General features: G+C 47.2%; 1 protein-coding gene across 14 annotated transcripts in view; it reads left to right on the top strand.

Annotated features, from left to right (window-relative positions):
• Positions 1-20,843, top strand: part of Tcf7l2 (transcription factor 7 like 2) — a 263,597-nt gene that overhangs the window by 200,945 nt on the left and 41,809 nt on the right. For all 14 annotated transcript variants that reach the window (XM_019209019.2, XM_019209018.2, XM_019209017.2 and 11 more), the window contains one exon: positions 16,516-16,642. In XM_019209019.2, coding sequence (XP_019064564.1) covers positions 16,516-16,642 — 127 coding nt within the window. The remainder of the gene's footprint in view (positions 1-16,515; positions 16,643-20,843) is intronic.

Below are 20,843 nucleotides of genomic sequence, written 5' to 3'. Positions count from 1 at the left end.
GAGAGGGAGGGGAGGAGGGAGAGAGAGAGAGAGAGAGAGAGAGAAAGAGAGAGAGAGAGAGAGAGAGAGAGAGAGAGAGCAGCACCATGGGCAGGGCTGGGCATGGCCTTCTTACTTAGGAGTTTTCGGTTGGATTCCCCTGTAGCACTAGACAATCAGGACCTTGTTTCCTTAACCCCTGAGATGCTCACAAGCGCTAATGACCAGCACCCCAAAGGACAAACATAAGCAGCACGCTGCACATTTGTAGGTAGTGTCACGAGCCCCGGTGGCCCTCAGGACAAGAATCACCCCATTGAGCCCGCAGGATAAATGAATCGATGTAATTAACGCAGCTTCCCTCCCCTGAGTTATTCATTCCTCTACACATCTGACATAGAAGTTTTTGTTTGTTTTGAGTTTTGTTTGTTTGTTTTTTGCAGTACTGAGGATTGAACCCAAGGTCTTTCTACTAGGCTACATCCTTAGCCTTTTCTTTTTTTTTTTTTTTTTTTTTTTTTTTGAAATAAAGTCTCACTGCATTGACCAAGCTGGGCTTGAACTCAAGATCCTCTTGCTTCAGCCTCCCAGAGTCCTGGGATTGTACGTATGTACCATCACACCTAGTTCTGACATGGAACTCTTTCTGAGATAAAGAAGCCTCCGAAAATTGTGACTTTTTGATGAACAAGATCAGTGTAACCAATAATAAAAATTAGGACTAATATTTATTTTTTATGTCCCTCTTTTGTGCCAGCGTGGGGTGTCTTTTCACAAGGGTGAGTGCAGGAGATAAGGGTGCCCCACCTGCCTGGAGGCAGTGAGGATGCAGAGGCAAAGAGCAAGCAAGCCAAAGGGCCACTTGAGATTTAGGCATGCTGGGTAATAACCTCCAGGGGCCCAATAGGCTTCTCAAGGAGATGCTATCTTCCTGAGGCCTGAAGATGAAAAGGAGCTGTACATTTTCTCACCTTTAGTGCCCTGGGACCATTACCCTTAGTCCCTCACATCATGTGCCAAGGGCTCTAGGCACCTGTGCGTGGCCTGGATGTTGCCCAGCCCCAAAGGCTCATGTATTGGAAGCTGGGTCCTCAAGTAATGGAACTAAAAGGTGGTGGGAGATGAGTAGATCTTGGGTGCACTGACCCCATTTTATGGGATTGGGTGGGTCTCCTGTGACCAGATGCATTCAATCTCTTGAGAGTGGGATGGAGACATCTCACTTGCTCGGCCCCTTCTGCGTGCCCTTTGGTTCCCTCTCTGCTTCCCTGCCCTGTGGTGATGCAGCCAGGGGCCCTCACCAGACACCACTGTGCTGGCTGGACTTACCAGCTATCTGATTTGTAAGCCAAAATAAAAGTCTCTTCTTCATACATTACCCAGCATCAAGGATCCTATTAGAGCAATGCAACAGGGGCCAATACAGCATCTCACTGGGCCATCACAGCCTGTATTTATAGAGGTGGATTCTGGAGTGTGAAGCAACAGGAACTAGGGCTTAGCCTCTTGGATCCCAAAGCCTGGGTTCTTCCTTTTTTTTTAAAAAAAATAGCTTTATGGAAATATAATTTAAATACCCGAAGCCTCTCTTGTTTTAATGTGCAATTCAGTGACTTTCAGGAAATTTACAGAGTTGTGCAACCATCGCCAAAATTCAAATTTTGAACATTTTCATCACCCCAGAAAGATCCTCCTCGCTCTGTTTTAGTCACTCCTGTTCCCACGCCCAGCCCCAGGCCACCACACGTCTATTTCACCCCTCTTCTCTATAGGGTTTGGACATTTTGCATATACGTGGCCTTTAGTGTCTGGCTTCTTTCACTTCCAAGTTTCTCAACTCTTCTTTGATTATCATCCACTTTTCCCTCATGGAGAAAAATGTCATTTATACTCTCCATAAAGGCAGAAATTAAACACCAAGAATGTGATGGCAGGGTAGGGATGAACTTTGGAAGGCCACAGACCATTGTAATATCCAAGGATTTTTTCTGTGAGTCCAGGTCACAGTTTTCTCCACCCTAGGGGTTAAGTCATCCCAACTGAGAACATTGTTGACTTTGAACTTGCTTTCCACCTGGTTGTCAGGTGGATCTGTTGCACTATATATCTGTTCTTCGGGTAGTGGGCTTTGGGGTTGTAACCTATTGGTTATTAAAGCCTGCTCCCTAAACACCACAGGGGACCGTGCAGCCCACTCCCCTTTCAAGGCAGAGTCTTTGGGCTTCTCAGCCTTGTCTTACAGGATGGAATCATGATCTATGCCTCAGTTTCCTCATCTGCAGACTGGGGGTCATAATCCTTAGGCTACAGAGCTGCCATGGAAGTGACCTGAAATAATACCTGGTGGGTTGCTCAGCGTGCATCCATGGCCCTCCCTGTCCCCGTCACTAGCAGGGAGAAAGCTGGCCCTGTTGACATTTGTCCCACTGTGTTCTGACCCCACTTCCATCCGTCTTCATGGATTATGTAATGTCTGACATTCTCTCTTTCTCTGGTGTTATTCAGGTTAAACCCAACATTGTTTCTTAACAGGAATCTCAAGTATTTCTTTCCTTTGGCACTTGTCTTCTGGCCTCAGCAGCTGACATGTTTCCAGGGGACAATTGGTTTCATCTGTTGCTAAAACACCAGGCCTCCTGCAAGGGGTGGGCTGGATTTGATGCTGTAGGAGAATGAGGACTGGACAGAGAGCCCTGAGACCATGCTAGGGACAGAGCTGGGCTGAGCTGCCCGGGCTGTACTGCAGGGATGTCTTCAGTTAACTTCTCCTTTCTGTGAAAGGCAATGTCCGTGCATGTGCTGGATGTCACAAAAAGATAAAGAACAAATGAGAAATGGACTTTGACAGTGCCTGGTAGGTGGCCGGGCCCTTGCAAAATGTGTGATGTGCCCCATTGTTATGTGGGGCCTACCCAGGGACATTCTCCTCTGTGGGGTGGGGCTGGGCGTGTGTCCTGAGTCCCTAGACAGCCCCTGTGCCTGCCACATGCCCAGGGTCTCAGACTCCAGCTGCTTCCCCTTCTGATCTGAAGTACAGTAATTCAAAACAGGTTTTGAGCCCAGTGTGGCAGAGGATGAGGAAAACTCTGCGGAATGTGTAGGCTCTGAGACCACACGCAGCTAGGGCGGAGGGACCCAGCCAGTTCCCCCAACCCACATTAGCTTTCAGCCCACTTTTGGCCTCTCTGTCCTCACTCCTCAGATTCTGTCCCCTATCATCTTTGTATTTCCATTGACCAGGCCAGGCCAGAAGGGAGCCACTGAGCCAGAAAGGTGAACTTCCTGGGAACCACTTGAGATAGAAATTACAGAAGAAAACTCCACAGGCAGATTGCCGAGGTTTAGGTCCCAGTACTTCCTGGTTGAACAGCATGGGCCACATCTAGGGACTTCTCTAAATCTTGGTTTCCTCAGCTAGAAGATGGGACTGAGACGCCATTTGCTTCTGGGAGGCTCCAATGAGATCAAAGTATTTAGGCCAGAGATTCACACTTAGGGCCCAGTTCCATAAACATTTGCTATTACTGTTGTTTCCATTGCCTCATCCTCCCTGAGGCATGAGAGACCAAGGCCCTGACTACGGGGGAGGCCTCTGGGAGGGAGCAGACAGTTGCCTCTATGATGTATTTTGGGCAGGTCATCAGACTTAAATTTGCAGATTGCTCCCAGGCCTGAGATTCTTATGAGGTTGCCTCCGAAGGACTCCAGGAGCCTTTCACCCTTCCCAGCCTTCCCTGTTCAGCTTCATGGGAGGACTCACAGCTTCAGCCTTCAAGCTGAGGTCCACAGGTAGAGGCTGCGCAAAGGCACAGGAGGGCATTTCCAGAGGGAAGTGCGGTGCCTAGGCCAGAAACTTGTCCCTGCTAGTTCCCATTCCGGAGCCTGGCATGGCCTTCACCATCAACTCGTTGGCCTTGAATTATTCTTCTTAAAATCAGACAGTGGACCAGATGGTTCATAAAGGAGTCCAATACAAAGATTTTTCTCCTGATACAATTTTTCTTTTAGATATAAAATATAAAATGGATGGATGGATGACAATGGGCTTAAGAGGCTCGGAAGTTTATCTAGCTTACTACTCTCATCTGCCTTCAAGGGAACTGTTGTGGTGATTTGTTTCAGAGAGAGAGTGACATGGTCCAGTGATCAAGAGGCTGGACCAGACCACTTGAACCACTGGACAGATACATTTTTAATAACCAGCACTTCAAGGGAAAAGGCCCTGGTCTGTGGTATTTGCCAATTTCTGTGGTATAAATACTCCATCATGTCCAATTTCCAGCTATCAGTGTGATGTCATTGTACATGGACTTGAGGAGAGATGTTCTGAAACTACCATTATATTATATTTCCGCCATTTAGATGCAATGACTATATATAACCTCAAGAGCATAGATAACAGTAAAATAATTAAGGAGTGCTGAGTTTTGAGTATTTATTACTTTTGTTGTATTTATTTTGTTAAAAGTTTATGTAACATTTTTGGTTTTGTTTTTGGTACCAGGGATCAAACTGGGGTCCTTGTGCTTGCAAGGCAGGCGGCAGAACCACTGAGCTAAATCCCCAGCTATGTAATTTAATTTTTAAAACAACTGGCTTGTTGGGTCGGGGATTTAGCTCAGTGGTTCTGCTGCCTGCTTCGCAAGAGTAAGGTCCCAAGTTCCATCCGCAGTACCAAAAAATGAATATAAATAAATAAATAAATAAATAAATAAATAAATAAATAAATAAATAAATTAAAAACTGGCTTGCAAGATTGCTGAAAACATAGCTAAACTATAAGCCAGGAGGAGCTGGACTCAGTACACCACTGCCCCCAACTGGAGCCCATGGAGAGTGCTTGCTCCAGGCCCGAAGCTGCCCTTTCCTGGCCTCTGAAGAGGTCCCTGTGGAAGACATCCACCTGCTTGTGCAGCTAAGATGGCTGCCCTGTGGCCAGTCTTGAGTCCAGAGGATGAGCATGAACTAGCTGTCCTGCAAATTCATCCTTTGCTATGCACTGCAACCTTTAAGGGAGACATGCTCGTTCTGAGTATGGGCTTCTAAAAGAAGATTCGAAGGTCTTCAGTTTTCAGCCTATTCACTACTTGAGAAAATTCTAGCAACTCTCATGAAAGGAGTTTCATGTGAAAGAAAAAGTGCTTGAAGGGCCAAAGAAATCAGAGTGGGAAATTCCACTTTGCTTCAGGGCTGTTGAAGAGAAGAGCCAGGGGCCAAATCCATTCTCTCACATCCTCTCAGAAGAGCAGGGCATTGTGGGTAACTCCCACACAACAAGGAGCAAGGTCAGGGCTGAGGCCCCATGCAGGCTGGAGGTTGGCCTTGCTCCTGGACTTTGCGCAGGGCCTGGCGGGGAGAGGTGGCCAGCAGGGAGCTGTTGCTTTCAGTTGCCTGTCCCCTGCCTCACCCATGAGTCCCCTGGGCTTCCGCTTGCCTAGGGAGCCCGTTGAGCATTATCCTGGAAGAAAGGCCCCAGGCTGAATGGGCAGCGTCTGCTTTCTGAAGGAGCCGTCTGCTGCCCCGTGACTGCCTGGCTCCTGGCCCTGCACCATTGTAGGAGGACAAAGCTGACACACACAACAATCCCATGACAATCTCCTCGAAGCCCTTTTCTTCTTTGTTATTGTTATTATTACCTTTTAAACACCTCGGCTCCTTGGGCTCATTATCGCTGGTGAGGCCTTTGCCCAAAGTGTGTGGGGGCTGCCTCTCCCTCCTGGCACCCGCTCACCCTCGTGGGCCTGGCTTTCACTGCTGTCTCTTTGACAGAATACATAAAACCCCGATACTGATCGGTTAACATACATGACATCTTTAAACTTTAATCCATTTTCCCCTCTCTCGACGCGGCGGGCCAGCCTCTGAGAGGTGCCCATCCATTGTTCCCCGTAAAGCCTTCTTGAGTGGGTTTCCCACTGAGTCACTTTTGTGTGAGTCAAATCAAGATTATAGGTAGCAGAGAAGAAAAAGCAGAGAAGAGAAGGTGAGACCCTCATTTCAGACTTTAAGAAAAATCTGCCAGCGGGTGCCAGTCGGAGTGGGTAGCGCACATGAAAGACCAAGTCCAAGCTGGGTCGCTGTGTTACAAGAGCAGTTTTTCAGGGAGAAGCACACAAAACACGCATTGTCGCGGTCGCACACAGAGACATAAATTTAGGAACATGCTCGCCCTTCGCCTGAACATAGTTAGCTCTGATAATGAGGAACAATGAGACAGAATGAAGCCTCCCGGAAGGAGCCTGAGAGCACTGATACTTGCTCGCTCTCCCATAAAAGTGGCTTCTCTCCCCTCGTCCTTGTCCCTCTCCCTGTGCCAGATGACCCGCGGCTGCTCACCGCTGTCCTGCGCCCTGGCTGGGGGACAGTGGAAAGGGGATGTGCAGACCTGTGTGGCTTTCCTGGCTCTCCTGAGTTGCAGCAGGGCCCTTTCCGGACCCACAGTCTTTGGGGGCTGTCTCCATGGTGGGCAAGGCGTGGAGCTGCCTGCCTCCTCTCCCTCTCAAGATGGCAGAGGAGAGCTGAGGGGGCGGAGTGTGGCTTCTGGAATCACACTACCTGGCCTCGGCTCTGCTCCTAATTGTTAACTGTGGGACCTTGCTAAACTGCTCCATTTCCCAGGGCCTCACTTTCTTCCTGTGAGATGGAGTCGCACGACCTTGAAAGCTCGATGGCGGGACAAATTGCCTGTGAGCCACACAGCACGCTGCAACTTCTCAGGAAGTACTGACTCGTTACTGTGGCTGGGAAATGTATCAGTCCCAGGACAGGAGAGAGCAGTGGTTAGATCACAGAGCCCAAGTCTATGGGTTCTGTAATGCTCATTCAACTGCCTTTTAACCTAGAGACGGATGCAACAGCCCCGCTTTCACAGAGAAAGAGACTGAGGCCTAGAAAGAATGAAAGCCACACTGACAGTGGCACCGCAAATAGTGGCGAATGAAGGACTATGACCAGGTCCCCCTCACAGGGGATGGGACTCTGCAACTCTCCAGGAGACAGTGACCTCAGTAATTATGGGTGGCAGTGTTTTCCAACAACTGACAAATGTTTGTGGCAAAGGGGGTTGAAAGAAAAATGATTTGGGGATTTCCCTTTAGTTACTAAGGGGGAGCAGTAAGCCGGGCGTGGTGGCTCAAGCCTGTAATCCCAGCACTCTGGGAGGGTAAGGAAGGGGAATCCCAAATTTGAGTCTAGCCTGGGCAACTTAGCAATTTAACAAGACCCTGTCTCAAAATTTGAAAAAGACTGGGGATGTAGCTCAGTGTAAAGGTCCTGGGCTCAATCTCCAGTTACTGCAAAAAGAAAAACAAAAGCAAAGCAAAACAGAGAAAAGGATAACTCTCCCAAACCTACCGTTTCCTAAATACCCTGGTGAACCCGGGTCTGTTGTTGTACGAGGTTGGACCATGCGAGTCTCCCAGGGTAGCTAGCATTGTGGGTTGGCACAGAGGTTGGACAGCTGTATTACCGGGACTCTGCCATTTTCTGGACGCTCGCCTTTTGATCTCCTTGGGTCTCTGATTTTTTTTCCCCGTTTAAAAAAATGGAGGTTTAATTTATATATAGTAATATTTATACTTTTTAATATGCAGTTTTGCAAGTTGACAAGCACGTACCGTAGTAGAATTGCTGACAAAATGACACAGAGAACATCTCCAAGTCCTCCAAAAATTCACTGCCTGTTTATAGTCAACCCCTTTCACTTAGCATAAGGCATTTTAGAGTTACCTAGAAATTTCAGCTATCAATATTGTGCTCCTTTTTTTTTTTTTTTTTTTGCTGAATAGTACTCTGTAGTATATTGTTCATTCATCAGTGGGGAAACATTTGTTTCAAGTTTGGGAATAATGTGCTAAAAAGGTACTATAAACACGTTTGCGTTTTGATAAATGAAATGCCTAGGAATGGGCTTGCTGAGTCATGTGATTAGTGTATTAACTTTATAAAAACGTGTCCAGTTGTTTTCTAAAGCACTGGTAACACTTTGTGCTCCCACCATGAGGGAAAAGCCTGGAGTGGCTCTGGGTGCTCCCTAGCTTTCCATACTTTCGTTTTTCACATTTTGGCCACTCACTGGCCTGTTAGGTGTAAGAACTCTGGCTCTGACTCCCGTCATTGTGCCTCCATCATGTTCTCGTGCAAGTTGGCCGATGTAGTCTGTGTAAAGCTCTGAGCGTCATGCCGGGGTACAAGGAAGCTCTGCTACTGTGAGCTCATGTATTTATTATTCTGGCCCAGCCCAGCTTGCTCGTACGTGATGGATATTGTACACTGTGCCTCCTTCGCTGCATGAAAATGTCAGTCTGTATTGGTCCCGATCACTGCAGGGCTCTGGGAAGAGACCACTCTGTGTCTCTGCTTTAAATCAGGCTCTGTTTTGTCTTCCCGGCTCTCTGCAAAGGGACTAGTGGTGGCTGTGGCTGCTGGCACCAGGCCACTCTGGTCCCAGGGAGCGCTGTGGCTGGGCTTTGGTGAGCAGGCCATGGGGGTGAATACTCCTGCACAGCCTGAGGCCTGGGGTTTTTCTTGGCCTACTCCCACTCCTGCTGCTGGTCGCCTTGCCTGCCTGCCTGCCCTGCCAGCCCGAGCTCCCAGCCAGAGGCACAGGGGTGCTACACACACAGCTCCCTATTAAACATGGATTATCAGAAAAAGAAAATCACAAGGGTGAACGAGTCTGTCTCTGGAGAATGTGACCTTGGAGGTCTCATGAAGGGAAACAAACTGTACAAACCCTCCTTTCAAAGCAGGAGTCATTGGCCTAATGGCAGTGGTCACCACTGGGGGCCAGAGGTGGTAATGTTCATACCCCCGCCAACAGCAGCCCCATGGAGAGTACGGTTACTGTTCTAGGTAGCCCTTACACTCAACAGCGGCCCAAGTTCCCAGGTGAAGGGATGATGTGACAGGTTTAAATAATCCAGACAGCGAATTTACAGAAACGTGGGTGGACCCACAGACTTCAGGAGGCCAGCCCAGGCAGTGGGCCAGGTGTCTAAATCAGCAAATGGAAAGCAGAAAGATACTGAATGGTGAGCCTAAAGAAAGCAGGCAGTGGGCTCAAAGGAGTCAAGTGTCAAACATAGCTCTGTAGGCCTTGTCTGATGAGCAGAGTACATCATTGACAGACAACGCAAGGCTCTCACAGCCCTCTGGAGCTCCTCTGGGATTCTTCCCAAGTGACTTCTCATGGCCATCAGGTGCACCCCACCTACGGGTCCTGCTCTGAGTCCCCTCCTGGGTCACGGGCATGGTTGTCAGAGTGCATCACTGTCCCTGGAGAAGGAGGGCCTACAAAGAAGAGGGTTTGAGCTTCACAAGCTGTGCCCAAGCAAAGTGCAGACATGGAGAGCCCTTGGCACAGGACAGGAGAGGCTGAGCTGGACGTCATGCTGGCACAGGGAGCGCTGTCAGAAAAAGATCAGCACTCCAGCCTCCCTGTGCGTCCCAGGAAGAACGGGGAACCAGAGAAGGCAACAACCCAGCAAGGATCACCCAGACCTTCAGTGCCCAGATGCCGAAGGAGGCCGTGAGGGGCTGCCCTGTGGGCTGAGTGTGGAGCAACTGAACCAAAGGCCAGAGACACCCTTACAGTTCAGTAGGGCATGAAGTGGACCTGGGTGGGGGGCGTGGAGCAGGTGTCAGGAAGAAAAATTACAGAAAAAAAAAACAACCCATTGGAACCTCCCTTCTTAATTTCTGGAGCCCAGAAACACATTGGTGAGGGTTACAAACGTTCAGTCCATAGTATCCTACCTACATATTCTCTCTATGTAATCTGATCCAAACCTCACCTAACACAGTTGGTTCTCAAATCTGCATACCCAACCCTACTCCCTCCCTGTTCCCTCCCCGGAACTTCAGTCTTGTGTAGCCTACTATGAATGATAGTTTCTCTAGAGACCAACAGGCATCTAGAAATTGATAGGGCCTGATGAATCATGATTGTCTGTCTCAAGGGTTCTTCACTTTCTTTAACCCCACGTAGTAAAGGCCATTTCCATCTGCCCATTTCCTTGTTCGTCTTTCCCTTATCACCACTCCCTCTAACCCACTGTCTCTACCTCAACAGCCTTGCCCAGTAGGCCATTGCAAACATTATTCTTTGAGCGACAAAGCTCTTCCCATCTGTCTCTTCTGAATTTTTTTTTTTGAATGTCCACTCCTGCCCCCACTCCTGTCATCCAGGCAGTATCAAAAGTAGCAACACGAGCTGGTATGATCCACTCTACCAAAGATCTCGTGTACTGCTGTATACCCCCTTCAATGTCTTTTTTGAAGTTAGGAAGATGGAAGACTTTTTTTTTTTTAATTTTATTGAGTTTATTGGTACATTTTAGGGATACAGTATAGTTACATTCATTGTTGAGATCATGTACCTCTACATGGCAAGTCTTGATTCTCATTTTTTTTTCCCCTTACCTCTGCCCTCCCTTCAACCCCTTCTCCCCTTCCCATCTACAAACACTTTATTTTCATCTATTCATTCTCTCACATTTTTTTCTTTTCCCTTTTTGTTCTTCCCCTACCCATCACACCTTCCCTACACCTTTAGCTCCTTTCTTCCCATTTCTAAATGTCAGTAATCTTATTAGAATCTTATGCATTGTTGCAGATTATTCACACCAGGGAGATGGAAGACTTTTTAACCTTTCAGGAAGTTGCGCAATTTTCTCAGGAAATCAGCTTGAGAGGAAATATTTGCTAACATTTGACTTCCCTTCAACCAAACCCACCTGCTCTGGAAAAGCTGCTGGAGAAACACATTTCCAGAAGGTTCGTTTTGAAGACAAAATGGTTATTTCCTTGACTAGGGCTTAGTGTGTTTGGAAGAAGGCGAGAAAAATGTCAATTGTGCATTTTGATGATTCAGAGGAGATGATGCAGAGGAAGTAATATTTCCACCTGACAGGGCTAAATAAGAGTTACATGGAGTGGCCCTAACAGGCCGAGACCTATGCTATCTCGTTACCTCCCTATAAAGTCAGTCTTAATATCATCATTTTCTTTTTAGAAGCGAAGGAGCAGAGGCCACATAGGTAGAAGTAATAGCCCAGGCATCGGCCTTCTCTTATTCACGCAGACTGATCTCGCTCCTCACCACGGTTCAGGTTGTGGGAGCCTGTGTTACTCACGACTGACCATGGTGGTTTGTGTTCATCACTTTCCTACATCGGCTATAATAATTACTGAGTCTATTGACACCAGCTTTCTTCACTGCCTGATTTTATGGACTCCATAAAAATGCTTCCCATTTTCTAGTTTACTGAGCAAAACCTTTCATTTCAGAGGTCCTCACTGCCCATTGTCTCACTCGAGTCCAAGGAGGTGGTCAAACACTAATCTCTAACCCAAAGCCTTCAAAAGCCACAGAGTCAGACCTGGTGGCTACCGCCCTGTCTCAGGGAAAGACCTATGACCACTGCTGGCCAGCTAGGGTCCTCCCCTCCCTCTCTCTCAGAGATGAGTTTGGGGATGGGCACGGGACCCAGAGTCTTCTCAGGACTTCTCTGGTTGATTCAGTACCATCTTCTTCCCTTCGGTTTTTTAAGTTAGGTGGCTATAAACACAGAGCCCACAGTTGTTCTTGGTCTGTTTTCTGTTGCTATAACAGAATACTCAAGACTGGGTAGTTTACAAAGAAAGATACTTATTTTAGCTCATAGATCTGGAGGCTGGGAAGTCTGACAGCACGGAAGCAGCCTCTATCTGGCTTTTGGTGAGGACCTCTTGAGACTTCAGCTCATGATGGGAAGCAGAAGGGTGAGCAGGTGCATGTAGAAGAGGCAAAACATCAGGGTGGACTTGTTTTGTAGCAAGGGCTCTCATGGTGGGTAACTAATGCGGTCCTGCAAGAATGAGAACTTGTGCAAGCCAGACATTGGGGTGGGTCTGGACAGGGCCCTGTGGTGTTTCCAGCAGTGCAGTAACCTTGGCCTTATGTAGGATCAGTGATTCCAAGGGGAAAGGGGCCAAGGAGGGATGGGAAGAAAATGTGGGAAAAATTTTCACAGATTTATGTGTGTTCTCTTTCCGTTTTCCTCCTGACTTTGTCTTTGTATCACCTCTGAGACTCACTTTCCTCATCTACAGAATGGGAACAAAAATCCTCAGCCCACAAGATTGGGGAGGAAGCATCACCCCCAGCCCAGAGCCCCTCCTGGGCTCCCGGCGCATTATTCCCGGCCTACCTTCTCATCCTTGAGTTCCTGTTAGAGGCCCAGCAACTTGAGAAATGGGGTAGAAGTCTTTTAAATTCATTTCCAGGGTTTTAGGTGATGCCCTTGCTCTGTTGATATCAACAGAGATTCTGTGAATCCTGGCTTGATTTTTTTTTTTTCTTCTGTTCTGTAGTGATGTCATTTTATTGACCTGTTTCCCGAGGTTGTTTCCTTGGGTTCCACAGACGGTAAGGAAAGGGAATTGCTCCTGACAGCAAGGGGCTGGTCTCCCTTTTGGCTGCTACAGATCCTATTCCCACCACGGCACTGACTCACCCCTGCTAATTGCACCGCAATTATCCTGGGGAGCCTGAGTTTCCTCTTGATGTCTCCTGTCTGGTTTCCTTTTGACCTGCACAGCTGTCTAATGGAGATGGCTTTTGCGATTTCTTAGTTAATGTGGTTCATTATTTCCAGGGCTGCCTTCTGCCTTCAGTGGCTAAAGGTTTTTCTGACTCTGACTTGGAGACTTTCATGAGTTGTGTCTTCAGTCAGGGCTCAGCGCTGCCCACACTGTCTGTGGGAGAAATTGCATTTGCAAATCAGAAGAAGTTCACAGAGCGTGTCGCAGTGTTGCTTCGCGAGAAGGTGTTTTCATCTTCCTCCCATCTGTCCCCAGTCACCTCCACGTGCCTCGGCTGAGGAAGAAAAAGTCCCTTTCTCCCAGACCTCCACGAGAGCCACGTAGACAGACAGAGCAGTAGGCAGGCATTTGTTTGCTCCTTAGCTGTGCTAATTATCTGCAGAGGGCTGCAGAGCGAACGGCAACTCTTCTCCTGGCATCTGGCCTCACGCTGGGTCACGGCACAGAGACCCAGACGTCTGGAGCCCTCAAAGCTTCTGATGTCAAATGTCTTTAGGAAATTACAAAAATCAAACCAACTTACCTAAAACTTTCTATTCCCCTCAAAACTCAGCACAGCCTTCGATGGCTTAGGGAACTTTCTCTGGATCACATTCATCCTTTACAAGTACAGACCAAAGAGAGTCCTGAGCAGTCTTTCTTGTTGGGTAACTACTTGGCCAAATCAACTGACCAGTTTGTGCTGGACACTGAACATCTTTAGCTCTACCGGGAATGAGAGGTCATTAAGGAGGAGAGGAAAGCTCTATCATCTTGAGGTTCATTATCACTGTCAGGAATGATCACCAGCTGGACGTAAAGGAAGGACGAAGCTCTCCTGGAATGAGACAAAGGTGGATAAGGTGACTGAGGACCCCAGGAAGGTGGACTCCAGCTGGTCCATGACCTGGAGGATCATCTCCTAGGACCTCAGAGAGCCCCACACTTCTACACAAGAGCCAAGAGGGTTGTGAGGAGACAGGAAAAGAACAGATGAAGTGGAAAGAGAGAGAGGAAGAAAGGGGATGTCTACAGTCAGAAGGGATTCCAGGGGCAGCTGGAGGACTAGCTGTGATGAGAAGGGAGCACAGAACCAACTCCCAAACTGCGGAGGCAGAAATCACTGGAGAAGGCGGTGATGTAGGTTGCTCTGTGATAAGGGACTCAGAAGACTGTGCATGGCCCGGCAGTTCTTGGAGACAGACTTAGGCCGCTGGGCTCTGTCAGGGTTCAAAGGGGAGATGCAGAACAGCAAGCATGAGCTCCTCTAGGAGCATCTGTGAGTCACACTCAGAATTAAGCCCTCAGCTCTCCAGGAAATTCCTGAGGTCTAGAATAATCCATCTCACACTGGTGATGAGTAGGCAGGCTGGACTTCTGGGGAAGAGATAAGCTCTAACAATGACTGTACGATAGCTTATTAATGATAATTATCGTTAGGCAGGCTGGACTTCTGGGGAAGAGATAAGCTCTAACAATGACTGTACGATAGCTTATTAATAATTATCTAGCACCCATTACACACCGAGCCCTGTGTTGGGCACGTCATTTATACAGTCAACCATTTTCATAAAACTTCATGAGGTGGAGACTGAGCTGGCTGTGGAGTTTGGAGAAGGAACATGAATAGGGAGCCTCAGAGGGTTTCCTTCAAGGGTGAGTCTTGTGAGGTTTGGAGGATGAGGAGGACTCATCCTGGGAAGGGTGGGAACATTTGTGAGTTGGTGTGTGGTACCCTTACTTTATTTTTCCATATACTGACTCTCAAAGCTAGAACATGTCTCCCTACCCGTACCCCACGTGTCTGAGCTACTACCTCACTGGTTGGCTTCTGTCAGTCCTTCCTACACATGGGAGTGAACTGCACGCCTCTGGCATAGTGACAGAGAAGGACGTAATAGGGGCTGCAGCAGTATTCCTGTCGGCAAGGCTTCAGGAAGCCCAAAGGACAACCCTGGTACACAGGACTCTTCAAGTCTTCAGAATCCTGGATTGAGGTCCACACTGAGATGGCTTTTGGGAGTGAGGGCCTGAAACTGTGGGCCAGTGTGAGATTACTGGCCAGGCTGGTTTCCACCATAACATTGAACACTTTCAAGTCCAGGACCCGGGAGGGGAAGGGTTTGAGTGACCCGATTACTTAGGCCTTTAAGAATGAGAGTATCCTTACTAGGGATAAATCCTTAGGAAACCTTGAATATGATCTTTGTGTACTGGGTTAATATTGCTCAGGATCTCTTGAACTTGCTAATGAGGAAAGGCCAGGGGTGAGTTGGAGCTGGCTTCCTCCTCTTTCCCAAAGAAAGAGTGACTTCTCTTCAAACTAGTTCCCTGTGGAACTATTTTTTAAAAAGTTGGGCCCAGATGTCCAGCAAGGCTGATGCAGATGTTTAGACTATCTGTGGACCCTGTTAGCTGTAGAATATGCAAGTAGAAAGCTCTATAAGGCCCAGCTGTGTGCCAGGGCTGAGCGAGGAGGTGGCCATAGGGAAGGATAAAAGATGTGTACAAGAGCTCAGAGACAGAAGGCAGACTGGGCCGTGTCCAGGGCGGAGGATGCAGATGAAGATAGTTCTACCTGATCGGCATATGTCAGGCACACTTTTAAGGGAGACTCTGAGGGAAGAATAAACGTTGAGATGATACTTGAGCAATGGTAGATTTTCTTCCATTCATACTTTTGTAGGTAATGATTATGGTTTTTATAAATTATAGAAAAACAATACATGTTCATTATAGATAATATTAAAAAGTGAACAAGAATGACAAGATCCCAGCATCCAGAGAGAAAACACAAGGAATGTTCTGGTGAATTTCCTTCTAGATTTTTTTACACACACACACACACACACACACACACACACACACACAGGTTTACTCACATACCTATGTCACAAAAATTAAACATACTGGATAAATACTTATGAGGTCTACTCAACGGAATGGTGAATTTCCATCTATCGTTCAATATTCTTTAAAGAGATGATTTCTAAAGTCACTATGCATCTGATAATTCATTTGATACTTTCTTGATGAGACAGTCAGTTGTTTCCCCTTTTTCACAATGATGAGTGCTGTTTTGCTGAATCTTCTTATACATAAACCAAATTGAAAAGCTCTTGCTGTGCAGAGAGTGGAGTGGGGATCAAGGTGGCAGTGGGGAGGTGGCACCGAATGTCTAGGAAGAGCAGGTGTGTTTAGGACAGCAGTAGGTCGAGACTGTGACTGGAAAACCGAGAGGGTTATCCTTGAGCCCAGAGGTGTTGGGAACCATTGACGGGTTTGGAACAGGTTAAGGGTAGAATGAAAATGCTTCTGGTGAGGAATCTGACAGTGACGTGAAGGCAGAGTGAAGGAAGCGAGTGGGAAGAAACTGGAGATAGGGAGCTGGGCTAGCAGCCTGGACCGGTGCAGGAGAGCGCCAGCACTGGGGTGAAGACAGCTGAATGGAAAGGAGAGGAGGCTGGAGGCCGCGAGTCTGTGGCTCAGAACCTGGTTGGGAATATGGCCAGCAGAGGCTGAACCACCAGTAGCCTTCTGACTTTGAATCTTAATAACTGGGAGGGTGGAGAAAACATAAAGACACCGAGGCCCAAGAAGGGGCAGGGGCTTGCGTAAATCCGTGACCTAGTTAGAGGTTAAGTCAGGCCAGAAGCCAGATGCTCCGTCCTTCAGTCGAGAAACCATTAACATGGCGGATGGTAGAGATCCCGGATGAGGATGACACATAGCGTGTCCTGGAGCCTGTGCCCGAATTCAGACCATCCTGAGGTGAACTGCTGGCTGGGGCTTTGGCTCTTGTTCACAGATTGGAACGTGGCTTGGTCTCTGCCCGTGGATTAGGCAACAAAGGCATAAAACCCAAACTTCTTATTTAGTTCTTTCAGCTCAGTTCTTCATTAGGCCAGGTTGATGAGGGAGGGTGGTGAAAGAGAAAAAGAGCCAAACATTCCCTCTTATTTGTCATTTCAGAGGATGAGCCAGAGATGTGTCTCTTTGCATGGGAAGCGCTTTGGATCTCTTGCCACAGCTGCTCCCTGGTTACTGGCAGTGCTCTCAAGGGCTGCTGGGCTGCTGGAGCACACGGGCATCCTGGAAGGTAAGAAATAATTTGTTCCATCGGGTGGTCATCTGGTTATACATGCACATACTCTGCCTTTTCATCTCATATTTAAATTGTAGTTTCCCTCCCCTGATTGGTTTTGCGACATCAAACAGTTTTTAGCACTTTCAAAAATCAAGACTGGTATAGAATAACAAAAATAAAAATAATAAGGGAAAAAAAAGCCCTCACCTGATCTCTCCAGCATTTCACTGCTGCTTTGGAAATTGAGAACTGTGCATGGGATATTGGCGGCTGACAACCATGGAAATAAAAAAAAATAATTTTTGATCTCAAGGCCTAATATTATTCATATTTTCTCGTAGCCTCGAACAACGTCTTCAGATAATTCAGGTAGAGGCAAGCCAGAAACAAAACAACATCATAAAGGGATTATTACATACAGACACTTTCAGCTCGGCTACATGCCTCCCTGTGTCTTTGAACCCTGTATGATGAGAGAACTGGTTTGTGCCCTTGGGGATACTCTTGGAGCTGTTTTGACTTCAGCGCAGGGTAGTGAAACAAAATTCTTTGGCTTTGGATATGTGTTTGTCACTGGCTCCACGGAGAGCTCTCCCTTCTTCTGTGTTTACCGCCCATTGGGGCTCCATTTGGGAGGTCATGGATGGGCTGTGACGTGCCCCGGGGTGCTCCCCACCTGTGGTGCAGGGGCCTTCACCTTGGGGACTGGAGGTCTGGGCCAGCCCTCAGCGTGGGTGGGGGTTATGGAGCTGAGAAGGAGAAGGCTTTCATCAAGAGGAATTTGGCAAGACAGCTTTTCTTGGCCCTGTTCTCTCTCAAATACCACTGGCAGCATCATCAGATCGAATGAGGGCTGAGGATAGGGATGTGCTTAGGAAGGACAGAAGAAGCAGAGTAAGGAGAGAGAACTGTTCCCTTGGGAAATCTATCCCTCCACACTGAAAATATGTGCTCTCTCTCTTCTGAAGGTGCCAACTCCTCTCAGCCAAAGAATGCGCTCTCTCTTTCCTGCCTCCCCTGCACTTTGCCGTCAGAGCTCTGCCCTGACAGCAGACTCTTGCCACACCTATCAGCTTGGAGTTCAGGTTCTTGCATTCTCAACCCAGTCTTCCCCGCGCCTCTATCCTCACCTTTCACAACCCTGGCAGCGGTGGCATCATTTGACACCTGCTTTAGCTACCTGTGGTTTTTAGGTTTGACTGGCAGGGCTGATAGGGTGGCACACACACCTCACTCATCTCCAAGTTACCTGTCAACGGAAGGTGTAAAAATCTGCTACCTTTTCTCATTTTTTTCCCCCTGTGGAATTTAAGTGCCTGGAGGTGGGGTGGATATCTAGTTAATGTTTGCAGGTCAACTGATCATTTGTCCTTCATCCCCAAAGAAACAAGGCCTGAACTCAAGGGTGTGAGCCTTAAGGTGAAGTTGGAGGTATGAAATTACTTCCAGGAGTTTCCATACACCCCATGGTGCAGGTATTGATGGGGCATAGTGGGACGCAGTTTTGATGGCCTGACGTGGTTTGGATGGCCCATGCCTTGAAAAGCCAGCAGGCTTTTTGCCTCAAGGCCATCTGCAGTGAGAAGGCTTCCACTGTGCCCTGCACTAAAGCAACCTGCTCCCTGCTCTACTCTGTGCCACTCCAAGGACTTGCACCTTCTAATATTCTAGGTTTGCTCACCACTGCTGCTTTCCTTAGGGAGGCCCGGGGACAAGGCCAGTTCCCACATGGTGATTGCTCATCCACCCTGCCATTATTCCTTGTGTATCAGACACAGCTCTATCGTGTCTCGTGTGGGTGACAGCAGTGACAAGTGCATTGATTTGTCTTGGAGAGGCCTGCCAGGATTTTGTGAAAAAAGAAAACTATCCAGTGTCCCTGAACCACTGGGAAAGCAAGAGGAAATCAACACTCCAAGTTGCCACTGCGTTTGCCTCATCTCCTCTCCGTGAGCTGACTGTTTCCCCACCCATCTGTGGTCACTGCAGGGGCTCGGACCATTTTCTGACTTCTCTCCCTGGGCTGCAGATCCCCTGCTGCCCCAGACTTCGTGTACATGGAGCTAGGACAATCACTCACTGGAATCTAATTTCAGTCCTACAAAGGTTAATTTATCCTTTTCCAGGCTATGTACTCGTTTAAACCAAAATTACCCAGCTACTAGCCTTCTTGATAGCAATTACATCCAACGAAAGCAAACTACTGTGCTTCATGTATTGGTAATGGCCTTTTCTTTCTACATTTTTCCTTAGGGATAAAGTTGAATGGGGAAATTAGTCACATTAAGCTAGGAAAATAGTGAACAAAATACATATTTTATATTTTTAAAAATTCTCCTGCTACCAATTATGGTCTTTATTGGAAACAGGTATTTTCATATTATGGGGTTTGTCTTTATATTAAACAGAACAAACTCAAATGAGTAGTTACTTAAGAGGATCTTTTTAATAAATACTCAAGTCCATTTAATATCTAATAATAGTGGCTGCTTCAAGTATTCACATTTTAGCATAACCAGCAGGAAAACTGTTTGATGTTTTAATTATGTCCCTGAAAATGCTGAATGGGTTATAAAAAGCAATTTAGGGAAAATAAAAAAGGGATTTTTCTTTATTATTAGCGTTTTTGGGGAAAAGATATTTTCCACATCTCATTAAAAACCTTTCTGCACTGTAAAAATACTATCTTCTGATAAACTAGGCCAAAGAAACAAAGGATTTGCATCTGTTGTAAGTGTTCTCATTTGGGGGAAATATCTGGAAAATAAAAAAAAAGAAGCCCTCAGAGGAAATATATTCCAAGCAGGGGGAGCTGTGGAAATTGAGCATGCTTTGGAAGAAAATCTTTTAATTACATTTAAAATTAGCCAGAACCTTGTACTTGTCCCAAAGAGATTCCTAGGAGGGTTGGAACGTTTCTGATGACCAGGCTGATGTAATCACTTCAAAAGCCCCACCTGGAAATGTGGACCGGGGAGGAGGCTGTGGGGACATTCCGGGGCTAGATCCTGCTGGCCCCAGGTCATTCTTCTGGGCAGGAACCAGGAAAACTGTCCCTGGGGAGAGGGAAGCAATGAGAAGGGGAGACATTTCCAAGGAACGGAACCAGATGTACAAGCTCCAGTGAGGCGAACAGGGCCTCAGCAGAGGGTGGACACAGAGCAGGGGGAGAGGCAGGATGGATTTGGGTTAACTCTTCCTTCCTTCAGTAGGTAGAGGTCCAGCTGGCGGGGGCCTGGCCCTCAGGTGACATTAAAGCATTTTTCCCAGTGACCAGATGTGAAGTTCTGTGAAGAACTTGAGGATGTAATTTTCCCTGTGGAAATGGGTCTTTTGCTTGTATTTGTTGCGTGATGGTTGTCTAGGCAAGGAACTTTAACTGAGTTGCACGTTAGAATCCTGAACAGATCCCAATTATCTCTTCCTTCTGCTCCTCCTCCTCCTCTTCCAATCACTTTGCTCAAGCTACATGCCAGAGCAAACACCTGAGCATCTTGGAGGTGGGACCCAGGAATTAGTATTTCTGTAAATTCCCCAGATGATGTGCAGCCAATTTGGAAAACCAGTGTCAACCTGGCTGGACTTGAGAATTGTGCCAGGCCTTGTGAAAGGCAGACTCTGGTCCAGCAGATCTGGGCTTGATCTGAGACTCTGCCTGCCTTTTTGAATGAGCTCTCAGATGATGCCTGTGGTTCCTGGTGGACCACACTTTTCTGCCATTTTCATTTTCTTGTGGTTTTGCCTTTTGTTGGCCCTTGGTATCTATGGTGGGACTGGTTGTAAGACCTCATGTAGGTACCAAAATCCATGGCTGTTTAAGTCTTGTATAAAATGGTGTATGTTTGCATAAAACCTATGCAAACACCTCTGGTACTTTAATCCCTAGATTATTTATAACATCCAACAAATGTAAATGCTACACAAGTAGCTGTTGTATGCACTGTTTAGGGGAAAATGACAAGGAAAAGGGTGTCTGTGTCCAGCAGGAATGCATATTTTTCCCAAATATATTTACAAATACCTTCAACCTTTAGCTGATTGATTCTGAGAATGCAGAATAACCTGCAGATAGAGAAACTGAAGATGCAGTCAGCCGACTGTGCTTTTCACCGATCAAAAGCTTAAGTGGTTCTCCTCAGAATAGGGCCTATCAGCCTGATGCTTTGTTTCTGTAGTGCAGGTGGATCCTGATCTTAGAAGATATTTTCTTCTA

Source organism: Fukomys damarensis, unplaced genomic scaffold (genome assembly GCF_012274545.1).
Source record: "Fukomys damarensis isolate Sample0158 unplaced genomic scaffold, DMR_v1.0_HiC HiC_scaffold_8, whole genome shotgun sequence".
NCBI lineage: Eukaryota > Metazoa > Chordata > Mammalia > Rodentia > Bathyergidae > Fukomys > Fukomys damarensis.
Note: the sequence above shows the minus strand (reverse complement) of the source record. Positions and strands in the feature narration are given on the sequence as shown.